Below are 13,105 nucleotides of genomic sequence, written 5' to 3'. Positions count from 1 at the left end.
AATGATATCATGGATGGAGTTTTAGCAGCAAGTGTGTGGCTAAATGTATGGATAAAATCTGACCACAAGCAGGCAAGTAAATTGGAATCTAATTATGACTAATATTGAGCTTTTTGAGATTCAGCTGGTGATTTTCTAACTGAAGACCACCAGCAGAGAAAGAAGCAATGCTCAGGCCACTGATGTTCTTAACTGCTTTATAATAGGCTGCATGATGCAACCCTTTTTATGTAAATTTGTGAATTTCATAAATTATCGCAGAATATAGATTGTTTGTTTTGAGGTTACTTGAACACCTTAAGAGACATAATGGAGTTTTTTGTTTTGTTAAAGCACCAACTTCTTTATGAGAAAAAGAACTCAAATAAATGAGACATTTGTTGATGTACATTAGTATAAAGCTATACAATTAATAGTTAAGCTCAAATAATTTGGTCTTGGATGAATTTGAAAATGAGTACATATTGAAACCTCTGACTTATGATTGCAGACTTTTGGTAGCTTGACAATTTTACAACCTCTTCTGAAACTATAAAGGAACTACCTGTTAGAATACTGTGCCTTTTCTCAGGAGAACAATCTGAGAAGCAGAAGACCATTTCATCCCACTGCTTCCTAGCTGGGGGAAAAATTAGGTATAAGAGATCTCATTTGTTTTTTCTTTTCTTTGGGATTCCATCGCTAAAAGTAATCTAAAAACAAACACTATAGTAACAGCATTCATTGACCCAATATTCTAAAATTCACTTTTGATAAGAGCTGTAAAACAGTATATCCTTGTACAAAATCCAGTGATTCAACCCGAATCATGAAGAGATGACTTCTTGTTTGGGCATCACCCCAGACAAAGGCCTCTCTATGCAACCAGTGTATCCCACAACCATGACCAGGAATAGAGAGCAAATCTGCAGAACACAAGTTGCTCTCTTCATAATGTCAACACAAATGTCAGCAATTGTATTAATCATTTTCCCTCCAAAACAAGAAACAGTTTGCACGGCATTGAATTATGAGCCTCTTGTAACAACTTGGAGCCATACAAGCAGCCAGCAGATATGGTCCAGGCATTAAGCAAAGTGTTTCTCATGCAGGAGATAAGAGTTCGATTCTGCCTTGTGCAATGAATAAATCCCACTCTCCCCCCATTATTTCCTGTCCTCTATTCTGCTTTTATATAATAAAACATTTGCACATAAAAAAAGCACAAAAATAATGGTAAAAAAAGACTTGTGCTTGTGATGAACATAGTGGTGGCACATTCTCTAAGTTTAAGGGTGGAGGCCACAGTCTAAGGCAGTGAGATCACCTTGCTCTGTTCAAACTTGACAGAGAACCTTGCAGTTCTGTGAAAGGTGCAGATTTGAGCATACATTGTGGAATCTCAGGGAAAAATCAATTAGACTAACAGGAGGCTTGAAGATGTTTTGGACAGGGAATTATAAAAGCAGAAACAATCTGAAATGAGAAAAAGACAGTATATCTGAAAATATATAGGGTAATTTGCCTTTGAAAAATGTAGTTTGTGTGCTTCTATCTCATTTCAGAAGTCGCTTAAATTCTAGAGGAAGAAATTATTGTTCTTCCACGCTTGTGTACAGTATTAAACACAATATTGTTTGGTGGCCTCTTTAATTACTTGGAGAGAAAATTATTAGATCCAATCATTTAAAGGGATAGTGGACCCAAAATGAAAATTCTCTCATAATTTACTCACTCTCCTGCCTTCCCAGATGGGTATGGCTTTCTTTATTCTGTTGAATACAAACAAAGATTTTTAGAAGAATATTTCATCTTCATATGTCATTTCAATGCACATTTGAAGCTCCAAATATCACACAGAGGCAGCATAAAAGTAATCCATAAGACTCCAGTGGTTAAATCTATATCTTCGGAAGTGATTCAATCCCTTTGGATGAGAAACAGATCAATATTTCAATCCTTTTTATTTTACTATAAATCTCCACTTTCACTTTTACTTTCACTTGAAAGATCTGGCCATCATTCACTTGCATTGTTAGCTGAGATGTTCTTCAAAAAATCTTTGTTTGTGTTCAGGAGAAGAAAGAAAGTCATCTTGGAGTACATGATGAGAAAATTAAAACGTTTGGGGTGATGTACCCCTTTAACTTTAACAACTACCCCAGCTAATTAAGTTTTTATAAAGTAACTAAAATGTTTGATGTTTCTGATTGCAGTGAATGAAGCCATGAAGCACTCTCAATCAAACAGCACATCTAGTGGAAAGGTTGCATATATAACAAAAACAGAAAATGTGAATAAACACAAGACTTTTATTTTTGTATACAAGAGTATGTGTCATTGACACATAATGTTGTCTGAGGTGCTAAAAATTAAAAATCTTAATGAAAAACTAAATTCTAGATTAAAACACGTGCCAAGTTCATAAAAATTTAATTTGGTCTTAACCCACAGCGTTTTTGAATGAATGGAAACTGGTCTCAGAACAGTTTAAAAGGCAACTTATTTTCATCCTACCTTCGAAGGAGGCATTTTCCAGTTTTCAGACGCAACCTTTGTATCCATGCTGGTTTCACACATTTTTTAAAAACATTTTCAGCAATTTCTGCAATACACACAAATATACTTTTAAAAATGTTAAATTGGTGGAACCATTGAGTAAAAGGTAATACAATTTCCTTAATACAATACAATATTATTTTTTGTATTTTATTTTGTGTGGGCATGTTAATGTGGTTTACGAGCAGGGCCGGACCTAGGGTTTTGGGGGCCCTAAACAAAAATAGTGTATGGGGCCCTACAGGTTTCTAGAAAATTCTAGTTAATTCTGAAAAAATATACGAAATGAAACATACTACGTTTCATTGATACGGTTGTGTGTTTTGTTGATTAGAGTAATTGATGGGAAAAAAATAAAATAAATGGGGGTGGTGGGTGGGGCCCCGAACCAATCACAGGGCCCTAAACAAATATTTAGTTTGTATATTGGGTCGGGCCAGCCCTGTTTACGAAGCAATTTTTTAGGTTACAAACTGGTAATTACAAGGGTATTATGCTATAAATGTGGTTTATGAGGACATTTCTTTTGTGAGGGTTAGTTTTAGGGGTTGTGTTAGGTTTAGGGGATAGAATATATAGTTTGTACAGTATAAAAATCATTATGTCTATGGAAAGTCCTCATAATGATAGGTTGACCAACATGGTGTGTGTGTGTGTGTGTGTGTGTGTGTGTGTGTGTGTGTGTGTGTGTGTGTGTGTGTGTGTGTGAGCGTGTATTTATCACTTTGTGGGGACCAAATGTCCCCATAAGGATAGTAAAACCTGAAATTTTTGACCTTGTGGGGACATTTTGTCTGTCCCCATGAGGAAAACAGCTTATAAATCATACAAATTTATGTTTTTGAAAATGTAAAAATGCAGAAAGTTTTTTGTGAGGGTTAGGTTTAGGGGTAGGGTTAGGTTTAGGGGATAGAATATAAAGTTTGTACAGTATAAAAACCATTATGTCTATGGAAAGTCCCCATAAAACATGGAAACACAACATGTGTGTGTGTGTGTGTGTGTGTGTGTGTGTGTGTGTGTGTGTGTGTGTGTGTGTGTGTGTGTGTGTGTGTGTGTGTGTGTGTGTGTGTGTTTACCACATCATGTAGGCTACATGGCAACAAGTGTCACTGATGTGGGAACGGGACCAAACCACAATAAAACGCTTGCTGCTGCGCTATTGTGGGCGAACTGGAACGAATCATCGTCCAGATCCAGTGAAAGCACCTTTGAATCCAAGGGATATACGAGTCGTTTAATTCTCAAATAAAGAATTATTCAAAATCCCAGACTAAGAGCTAAACTGTACTCTCTTAAGTTCACTTTCCCCACTTCACCGTTGGAGAGCACGATGGTCCCTCCCCTATTCGAGATCCTTTTGAAAATCTTGTTGTAATTTTTTTCCTCCCTTTTCCCTTAAACGTCAAGTGTAATTCCTACCGAGTTTTTCGTCTCTGTGCCTCTCCCTGTCTTGAAGGTGGAGCAGATATGAGAAGAAACGGACTATCAGCCTCCAAGAAAAAGACCTCTGAGATAAAGTAACTTTATATCTCCCTGAACGCGGGTGTTTATTTAAATAACAAGCATCTCTTTGCGGAATTTACATCTCCATTAATCGAATGATAGCAGGTATGATGCTTTTCACATTTTCGTGATGGTTATCACTGGAGTTATGTAGGCCTGCTGGATGTGTGGAGTGTATTTGTAACTTGTTTTAACATTTGTTAGAGTCCTCATTATCAATCATCTTCTTGGTGGCTGTAAATTTAAAAAAAAAATTTTTCTTTCTTCTATTGGAAGTTGATGACGTTTAAAAAGTTTAGTGCATATTTCCGGCCGTTGCAAAATCAATAAAAAAAAATTTTTATTATTTTTTTTATTGAAGGCAACATTGGGTACAAACGTGTAAAACCATCAATATACAATCAAACATTTATACAGTCATACCATACCAGAGACAAAGAACAACATACACAAAAGAAGAGAGAAAAAAAAAAAAAAAAAAAATCAATAAAAAATTTATTTCCTGTCAAGTGCTCTTTATGACGTATCACAAGTAATTATAGATCGCAAAGCATTCACCGTCTCTGGTGGTTGAAATCTAATAAAAAGTTTTCTGAAGGGAAAACTGAGTAAATACAAAGTTCACTAATCTCATAAAGAAAACTGAATGAATACTTTTTACATCAAATGAAAAATCTCAAATTGAGTCATCTAAACTCTAATTAGTAGCCTAATATATAAACCAGCATTTGCAAAATTGTACCATGTTAATAATAATTGCACTGTAATGTATATGCAAAATACTATGTGTGAACCTACTGTAGGAAACCACGGTTTATCATGGTACAATTCTGTTAGGGAGTTACCTTATTGGTGTAAATGTTTATCAAAGAATGACTGACAGCAAGGGAAAGGCATGCAGATAAAAGCACAGTCAACTTTGAATTAATTTACCAGTATGTATGTTTCAATTCATTTCAAAGGGGACCATTAGCGCCACTGTTTGGTTGAACAACGTGAATTGAAAATAAAATTAAGATTTATGTTTTTTATTGGAATAAGTAGATGATGATGACATGCAGGAGCAAATTACTGCTTCTTTAAAACAGATTTCTCTAACACTATAATCAGAGTCTGTCCTTATTAGGCAGTAAACCTTAGAAAATATAAAACCCCCTTTAATCTAAACAACTGTCGATCTTCATCTCTAAGGCTGATTTATCTATTAGAGACGAGTCATCTGAAATGCCATAGCGATTGCACAAGAAAACCTTATTGATAGAGTGATCAGACCATGTGTCACACTGAGTGTAAAGTCTGTTTTTTGCCATCTTTTTAAGGCTTGATCTGTCTGCACATATTAAAAATCATCGGCCTTACTAGAATTGTCTTAGACCTCTGTAAGTGCTGCACTTCTCATGGCCCTCTCCATTAGAAATACATTTGATTTGTCATTGCCTAGATCCATAACCACCTCGCCACACACACATACACACATTTTGTCCCTCATGCACACTTTGTCCACGGAGGCCCTACTGTTTTGTCTGTGCAGATGATTCTCATGGACGGGGCAACCAAATCCACTGTGGCACCATGTCAGAGTGAAGTGTGAGGTTGGAGGAGAGAGGTTTTAGCTCCTGGGGGGGAAATTGAACAGAATCAAGGATATGGCAATCTTCTGTGGTAGCAAATATCTTTCGACCAACCCTCTCCGGTAATGATTAGAAAATGTTGGTGTAATCTGTGTTTGCTTGGGCAATGCTCAGTAGTCTAGCATAGGGTGCTGACAAAGGGTGACTGAAATGCTTAGCTTGGTGCTTTGCAGACAGCTTTACCAAGCCCTCTTTGTGTATGTGTGCTCATTTGTGTGTGGGTCATACATGCAAACTGTACCTGCTTTAGTTTTGTTCTATTCTCTTCTGTTTAAGTTTTTTTTTTTATGTTGGTTTGTGCCACTGCTATTGTTGGCTCCTTATGATTCATTGTTTGTGTTTGTCCTCATTTGTAAGTTGCTTTGGATAAATCATATACTAATGAGTTCACCCAAAAATGTAAATTCTCCATCATTTACTCCCCCTCATGCCATACCAGATGTGTATGACTTTCTTTCTTCAGCAGAACAAAAATAAAAGATTTTTAGAAGAATATTTCAGCTCTGTAGGTCTGTAGGTAAGTGAATGGTGACCAAAACTCCAAAGAAGAGATCAAGTCAGCATAAAAGTAATTCATAAGACTCCAGTGGTTTAATCAATTTCTTCTGAAGAAATCCAGTTGGTTTTGGGTGAGAACAGAACAAAATACAAATGCTTTTTCACTATAAATCTTAACAGAAATCTCCTTGGCGATCATGATTTCAAGCTTGATTACAATTCCTACAGCGCCATCTATCGCTGACTTTATCTCCTTTTTGGAGCTTCAAAACCCAGATCACCATTCACATGTATTGTATGGACCTACAGAGTGGAGATATTCTACTAATTCTGCCAAAAATCTTTGTTTGTGTTCTTCAGACGAAAATAAGTTATACACATGAGAAAATTATGAAAAATTTTCATTAACATAAACTATACCTTTACGTTACTGGTTTCCTGGGTTGCTGGTCACTTGAAAATCGGGTTAAGTTGTGAAAAATGGCTGACCAGTTGAAGACCAGCTTGGCCAGCCCAGGAGACTAGCAAGACCATCTTAAACCAGCTAAGACCAGCAATCCAGTTTTGTCTGGTTTAAGATGGGTTTTTTTTTCAGAAGATGGTAATGTATTATTAATGTAATGCTGCATGTGTTACCTACATTTTACAGCTGCGGACAGACAAATATCTCTTAATCACATTAGCAAATTGATAGTCTGGTAAAAAGAAAGAAAGTATAATGTATGTAAAACTCGGTCAATGAGAGCTGTTACCTGAGACGCCAATGAATGCAGAATTAGCATACTGATTGGATAGCTTTGTGAAGCTACTGTATATAGCTGCATGTGTGCATGTGTCTATGTGTGTTTATCATTTAATTTTGTCCTCAGATTTATTAGGAACAGTACCATTTGCCTTACCATCATTGGAGCTCCAATATGTACTTATTACTGACATTTAGCAAGAAAGTAGGGAACGTTTCCAAACCACTGACTCAAAAAGCTCAGACCCACAGGGTCAATAGTCTACTCTACGCCACAAGCCAACATGCCTCCAGTCTCCACAGACAGCATCAGTTACCTCTAATGGTACAGTAGATTTCTTCTGTCAGCTGGTACAATTTAAGTACTCACTAAATCTCCATTGATTCTACCTTTTAAATGTCAACATATTTGTCTGCTATTTCACTCATCTGTTTAGTCTCTAAAGCGAGCGCAGCAAGTTTGGGATTGAAGGGTTATTTTAGCTATTTCTTGGAAATGGAAAATACCCATTGTGTTCTGCTGAAGAAAATGTGTCTTAAAAGGAGATTGAAAACTTGTGTTTTGGAATCTTTTGTTGTGAAATACTGTTGTTGATTTAAAATGTAAATTACGATTTGGTCCAAATATCTGTGGAATGTTAAGGATGGGTAATGGAAGTGAACTGTATATAATGACAGGTCTTGAAATAGTGTGTTGTTTGTCTCCCCCTAGTGGTCATGACTGTGTGTAGGCTAATGTATTGCATGCATGCATTTTTTTTTTTTTTTATTAAATAAAAATTATTTATTAAGCAGAAATTATTGGCAATGACTATACTTTTCTCAGGCAAGGCAAAAATGTTTACAATATTTCAAAGGAAAATTTATTCCAACCCACCTGTTTTGTTTATTCTGAAGAAATGTGCAGATTTTGTGCTGTTTCTGCTTAGGATAATGAGGAAAAATTTAGCAGCACAAAAAGAGATAATATGAACTGGTCAGGTATCACAAACCCTTTTGACATACAGGATATTTTTTTAGAAGAATATGTAAAAGACTGTACAACGCATGTGAATGGTGGCTCCAAAGCTCCAAAAACACACACACACACATACATACATAAAGGCAGCATTAAAGTAATCGATATGACTCTGATGGTTTAATCCATGTCTTCAGAAACTATATGATAGGTGTGGGTGAGAAAAATGAATATTTAAGTCCTTTTTTATACTATAAATTCTCCTCTCTGCCCATTAGTTGGCGATATGCACAAAGAATGCAAATCACCAAAAACAAAAGAAGAAGAATGGGAAAGTGAATGTGAAAGTGGAGATTTATTGTAAAAAAAGGACTTAATTATTGATTTGTTTCTCATCCACACCTGTCATATCACTTTATAAGATATGGATTTAACCATTGGAGTCTTATGGATTTCTTTTATGCTGACTTAGAGCTGAGGTGTTCTTCTAAAATTCTTCGTTTGTGTTCTGATGAATAAGGAACGTCAAACACATCTGGGATGGCATAAGGTTGAGTAAATGATGAGATAATTTTTATTTTTGGGTTAACTATTCCTTTAATAAAAGGAATGGACATTTGCAGTTTAGTAACAATGTAATAATTGATATAAAACAGTAATAGTAGCACATTGTTAATATGTTTTGATATCAAGAATTATTAGTAGTAATTTCATTGCTTTTTAACTAGTGAAAATTGAATTAGATGTCTAAAATTAATATACTGCATGTGAAATAATTTCAAAAGGGATTGCGATATGCCACTACTCTGGGCATTAGGCCCTGCACCTCAGTATAAAGAGTCATAAGGGTGCTACACTGTAATTGATGTGACAATTAATGTCTCATTCTTCAATATTTCACTGTCATTCATTCTGTTTTTATTTTGTTTTGTTTTTTTCATCTGGCTCAGGGGTCTCTCTGCAATGGGCTCCGTACCCTTGAGTCTACTGCTGTCCATTTCAGCACTAGCTGTGTTGGTGGCTGCAGCTGTGGAAGATGCAACAGGTGATGATGAGTACACCTGGCCGCAGAAGAAGGTACCACTGGTACATGAAAAGCAAACGGTGTATCTGGACAGTTCTGAGTTTTCAGCCAAACCTCAGAGCGAGCTCCATGGAATATGTGGCATCGAGTGTCAGAGGGGTCTCCCACAGCCCAGCTTAGATGATTTGGAGAAGCTACTGTCCTACGAAACAATGTACTGATAATGGAACGCGCACACTCACCACCATCTCAGTACAGAAGCTAAACATGAGCGACGACTGGACAGGAAGCTCTTTGTCCCACACACGAAACAGACGAGAGGTCTATGGCACAGACACGCGCTTTACCATCGCTGACAAACTGTACTCTATGAAATACCCTTTCTCCACCTCTGTGAAGATCTCTACAGGCTGTTCTGGAGTGCTGGTGTCCCCAAAGCATGTGTTGACGGCCGCTCATTGCATCCACAATGGAACGGACTACCTGGACGGGGCACAGAAACTCAGCGTAGGGGTGTTGAAGGAGCGATCTCGCAGTAGGAAAGGCAGGAAAGGGAAAGGAAGAAAAGGGAAAGGACAGAGAAAGAATAAAGAAGAGGAAGGGGAAATAGATGAAAACGAAGAGATTGGAGAGAAGCATGAACGTAAGGGCAAAGGCAAAGGCAAGAGGAACCGGAGTCGCCGCAGCACTGTTTCTGAACAACCCTCATTCCGCTGGACGCGTGTGAAACAAATGCAGGTGCCGAAGGGCTGGTTTAAAGGTATCTCTGAGAAAGTAGTGGCTGATTATGACTATGCCATCCTGGAGCTAAAGAGGGCGCAGAAGACCAAGTACATGGATCTAGGTGTCATTCCTTCAATTAAGAAGCTGCCAGCCGGACGTATCCACTTCTCTGGCTTCGATGACGACCGGCCGGACAATCTGGTGTACCGCTTTTGTTCCGTGTCCGAGGAGTCCAACGATTTGCTGTACCAGTATTGTGATGCCAAGCCCGGTTCCAGCGGCTCAGGTGTCTACATTCGCCTCAAAGAACCTGGCAAGAAAAATTGGAAGAGGAAAATCGTTGGGGTTTTCTCAGGTCACCAGTGGGTGGATGTTAACGGGGTACAGCAGGATTACAATGTGGCGGTGCGAATCACACCCCTGAAGTATGCACAGATCTGCCACTGGGTTCATGGGGACTCCAGTCAGTGCCGGGATACCTGAGAGACTCCAGCGACCCATCTGACTACTTCTATCCTGCCAAACGCCAACTCTTTCGATTTTAGAACGCCTCCCATTTTACTTACAAAAGTACCAAAAAGTACTATGGTATTACCTTGGTATTCTTGGAAGTATCATTGAGTACCATGCAAACACCTACATGAATTTCAATACCATGGTAATTATCTGAGTACATGGTATTACCCATCTGATACCATCACTGCACCATTGTGCCCTTTGTAAACTACACAAACTGCTGCATCCATCTGCACTAGAGACTACATCACAACATTCATTACAGTATGATGGGTCTTTTGATGTTAATTTATTTTATTAGACAACTTTTGATATAAATCATTAAGAGTGAATGTATTTCTAGATTCAGTTGTCTTAAATGAGAGGTAATTATATCCTAAAGGGTGTAATGTAATTTTGAATTAGAAAATGTACTGTTACATTTAATCAATGTTGTTTTGCCATGGGAGGCATTTTTTGTCTGTTCATCTGTCCGGATATCTTGAAATAGATGTGTAAAAGGTAGATCCGACTAGTTAACAGAAAGAAAAAAAAAATACTTTCTTTGTTTTTTCTGAGGCAAGAAGCTTTGGTGCTTTTATGTGGATTTTGTTTTTCTTTTTAAAGAACACATCTGATTATTGATACTTTAATCAATGTGCTGGTGTTCTTTAAAAACTCTTTGTTCCTGTTATCATTATAATAAATGTTATGATTGTTTGTCTTTGATAGCATAAACTGTAAACTGTCTTCATGGGCTGCCATTTACAATTATATTTCTGCCTTTTCTATCTTAATGCAGTGTCAGAAATGCAGTTGCCCTTGTTGATCTTTGGTGCTAATTTATATTTAAAAGAATAGTTCACCCAAAAATGAAAATCCTCTAATCATTTACTAACCCTCATGCCATCGCAGATGTGTATGACTTTCTCTCTTCTGCTGAACACAAACAAAGATTTTTAGAAGAATATTTCAGCTCTGTTGGTCCTTACAATGCAAGTGAATGGTGACCAGATCTTTGAAGCTCCAAAAATTACATACAGACCACATAAAAGTAATCCATACCACTCCAGTGGTTAAATCCATATATTCAGAAGCAATGTGATAGGTGTGGGTGAGAAAGAGATCAATATTTAAGTCCTTTTTGACATAAATATCCATTTGCACTTTCAAAATGGGACATGAAAATTGAGATTTATAGTAAACAAGGACATAAATATTGATATGTTTCCCAACCACAACTATCACATCGATTCTGAAAACATGGATTACTTTTATGTGATTTTTGAAGCTTCACAATTCTGGCCACCATTCACAAGGACCTACAGAGCTGAGATATTCTTCTGAAAAATCTCTGTTTGTGTTCAGCAGAAGAAAGTCGTATACCATCTGGGATGGCCTGAAGGTGAGAAAATGAGAGAATTTTCATCTTTGGGGTAATTCCTTTCAAATAAAATATTTGAGGACCTGTCAAGAGAAACAGCCTACTGTAGAACTGTAAGCATGTATTTAATGTAAGGCTCAGATTATGAATTACATAAGACAATGTCTTTCTTAATAAAATACACAGGGTAATTTAAATTTAGATGCAGTCAGTGGTAAATATCATTTGATTTTTGTCATTTTGATATAGAGTAAAGCAATGTAGCTGGATAGGAAATCTAAATAAACATATTAATATAAATTTGCATTGATTAGCATAATTTTTTATTTGTAGTTTTTAAATGTTTGCTATTAAGGACCAAATAAACTGAGATTTATTTGTATTGGTCTGAGAACAAAAAAAGTGTTTATTTTTCCATCAGCATAACAGCTGCTAACTCCCATTAATCATTAATTTGTCAGGTGTACCTTACATTTTGCATCTTTAAAAAAAAATATAGCTGTTTTCCCCCCTTCTATTTCCTATATCATTAGAGACGTCCTGGTGAAAACACAAAATAACTCAGGTGGGCAATTTGTCCCATCAGTGTTTATTGCATCTCAAATGGCTTACATGCACTATGTAGGGGTGACAATTATGAAACCACAAATCAAAATACATTTATTTTGAGAGAAATGCAAAAAGAGAGATCCGAAGATCTGCCTTTGTCATTTTAATGGCAACAAACAGAAAACAGATCTATCCGTGATAGTGAGTTATAGAGTTTAGATGTTCCACAGAGCTTTCAATCATACCTTTCTGTAACACTGTTTAACAGTGACCTCCTCTGAAAACTATTACAACAATCTAAGAGTCTATCACTGCTAATACCCAGCATGTGCACCTATGCTTTGCCCCTGTATTATCCAGAAGGAAAACGACACTCCATACATACAAGATATCTCCTCCACACTCCATTCTGCTGTACAAACTACAGTACCACCACTCACCAATAGAGAGAACATTATCTGACTGTTAAGTGTAACAAACAAGGGAAGGGGTTCTTAATGTGGGTATTATGAGGGAGCAAGACTGAGAACCAAACTTGTGAACGGTTCTTCTACAGTTATACAAAATAACACTACATGTACCAGATTCAAATGGAATACAAGCACAAGTAACTAAGAGACTCAAACATCAACACCATTCCATTGACTACAACTGTGAAATCTTCAGGGGGTTTTCAGAAACATCCAAATAACTAGTTTAACAAGTTTCTGTACACATTGATTATTTCATTACGATACTGAAAAAGGCATTTCTAAGAGATTAGTTAATCTTTCCAGATTAGTAGTGTTAAGATTATATGTTCATCTGGATTTAAAGTCAAAATAAAGAGGTTATTTCCTTGGGGAAATTCAGAGTTGTAAGAGAATGTAAACAGTGAACTGACAATGTGTTCACAGAACTAAACTATGGTCAAAGTTGAAGAATTTAAAAAATATATATATATATATAAAAAACAAAAAATCAAAATACAAAAAAATACATGTAATCATAGGGTTATCTAGGAGGAGCCTGGATGTGGTACTAATTTATATATATATATATATATATATATATATAT

At 36.6% G+C, this 13,105-nt stretch overlaps 1 protein-coding gene across 1 annotated transcript; it reads left to right on the top strand.

Annotated features, from left to right (window-relative positions):
* The first annotated feature begins 3,918 nt into the window (after nucleotides 1–3,918).
* Nucleotides 3,919–11,886, top strand: LOC127656423 (inactive serine protease 35-like). The gene is given in 3 exon segments (XM_052144748.1): nucleotides 3,919–4,149; nucleotides 8,824–9,115; nucleotides 9,117–11,886. Coding segments are annotated over 2 exon segments (1,266 nt in total). The 5' UTR covers nucleotides 3,919–4,149; nucleotides 8,824–8,836; the 3' UTR covers nucleotides 10,104–11,886.
* Nucleotides 11,887–13,105: the final 1,219 nt, after the last annotated feature.

The sequence above is a fragment of the Xyrauchen texanus genome, chromosome 15 (assembly GCF_025860055.1).
Source record: "Xyrauchen texanus isolate HMW12.3.18 chromosome 15, RBS_HiC_50CHRs, whole genome shotgun sequence".
In the NCBI taxonomy this organism is placed as follows: domain Eukaryota; kingdom Metazoa; phylum Chordata; class Actinopteri; order Cypriniformes; family Catostomidae; genus Xyrauchen; species Xyrauchen texanus.
The sequence above is the reverse complement of the archived record's forward strand: the minus strand, read 5'-3'. Positions and strand labels throughout refer to the sequence as shown.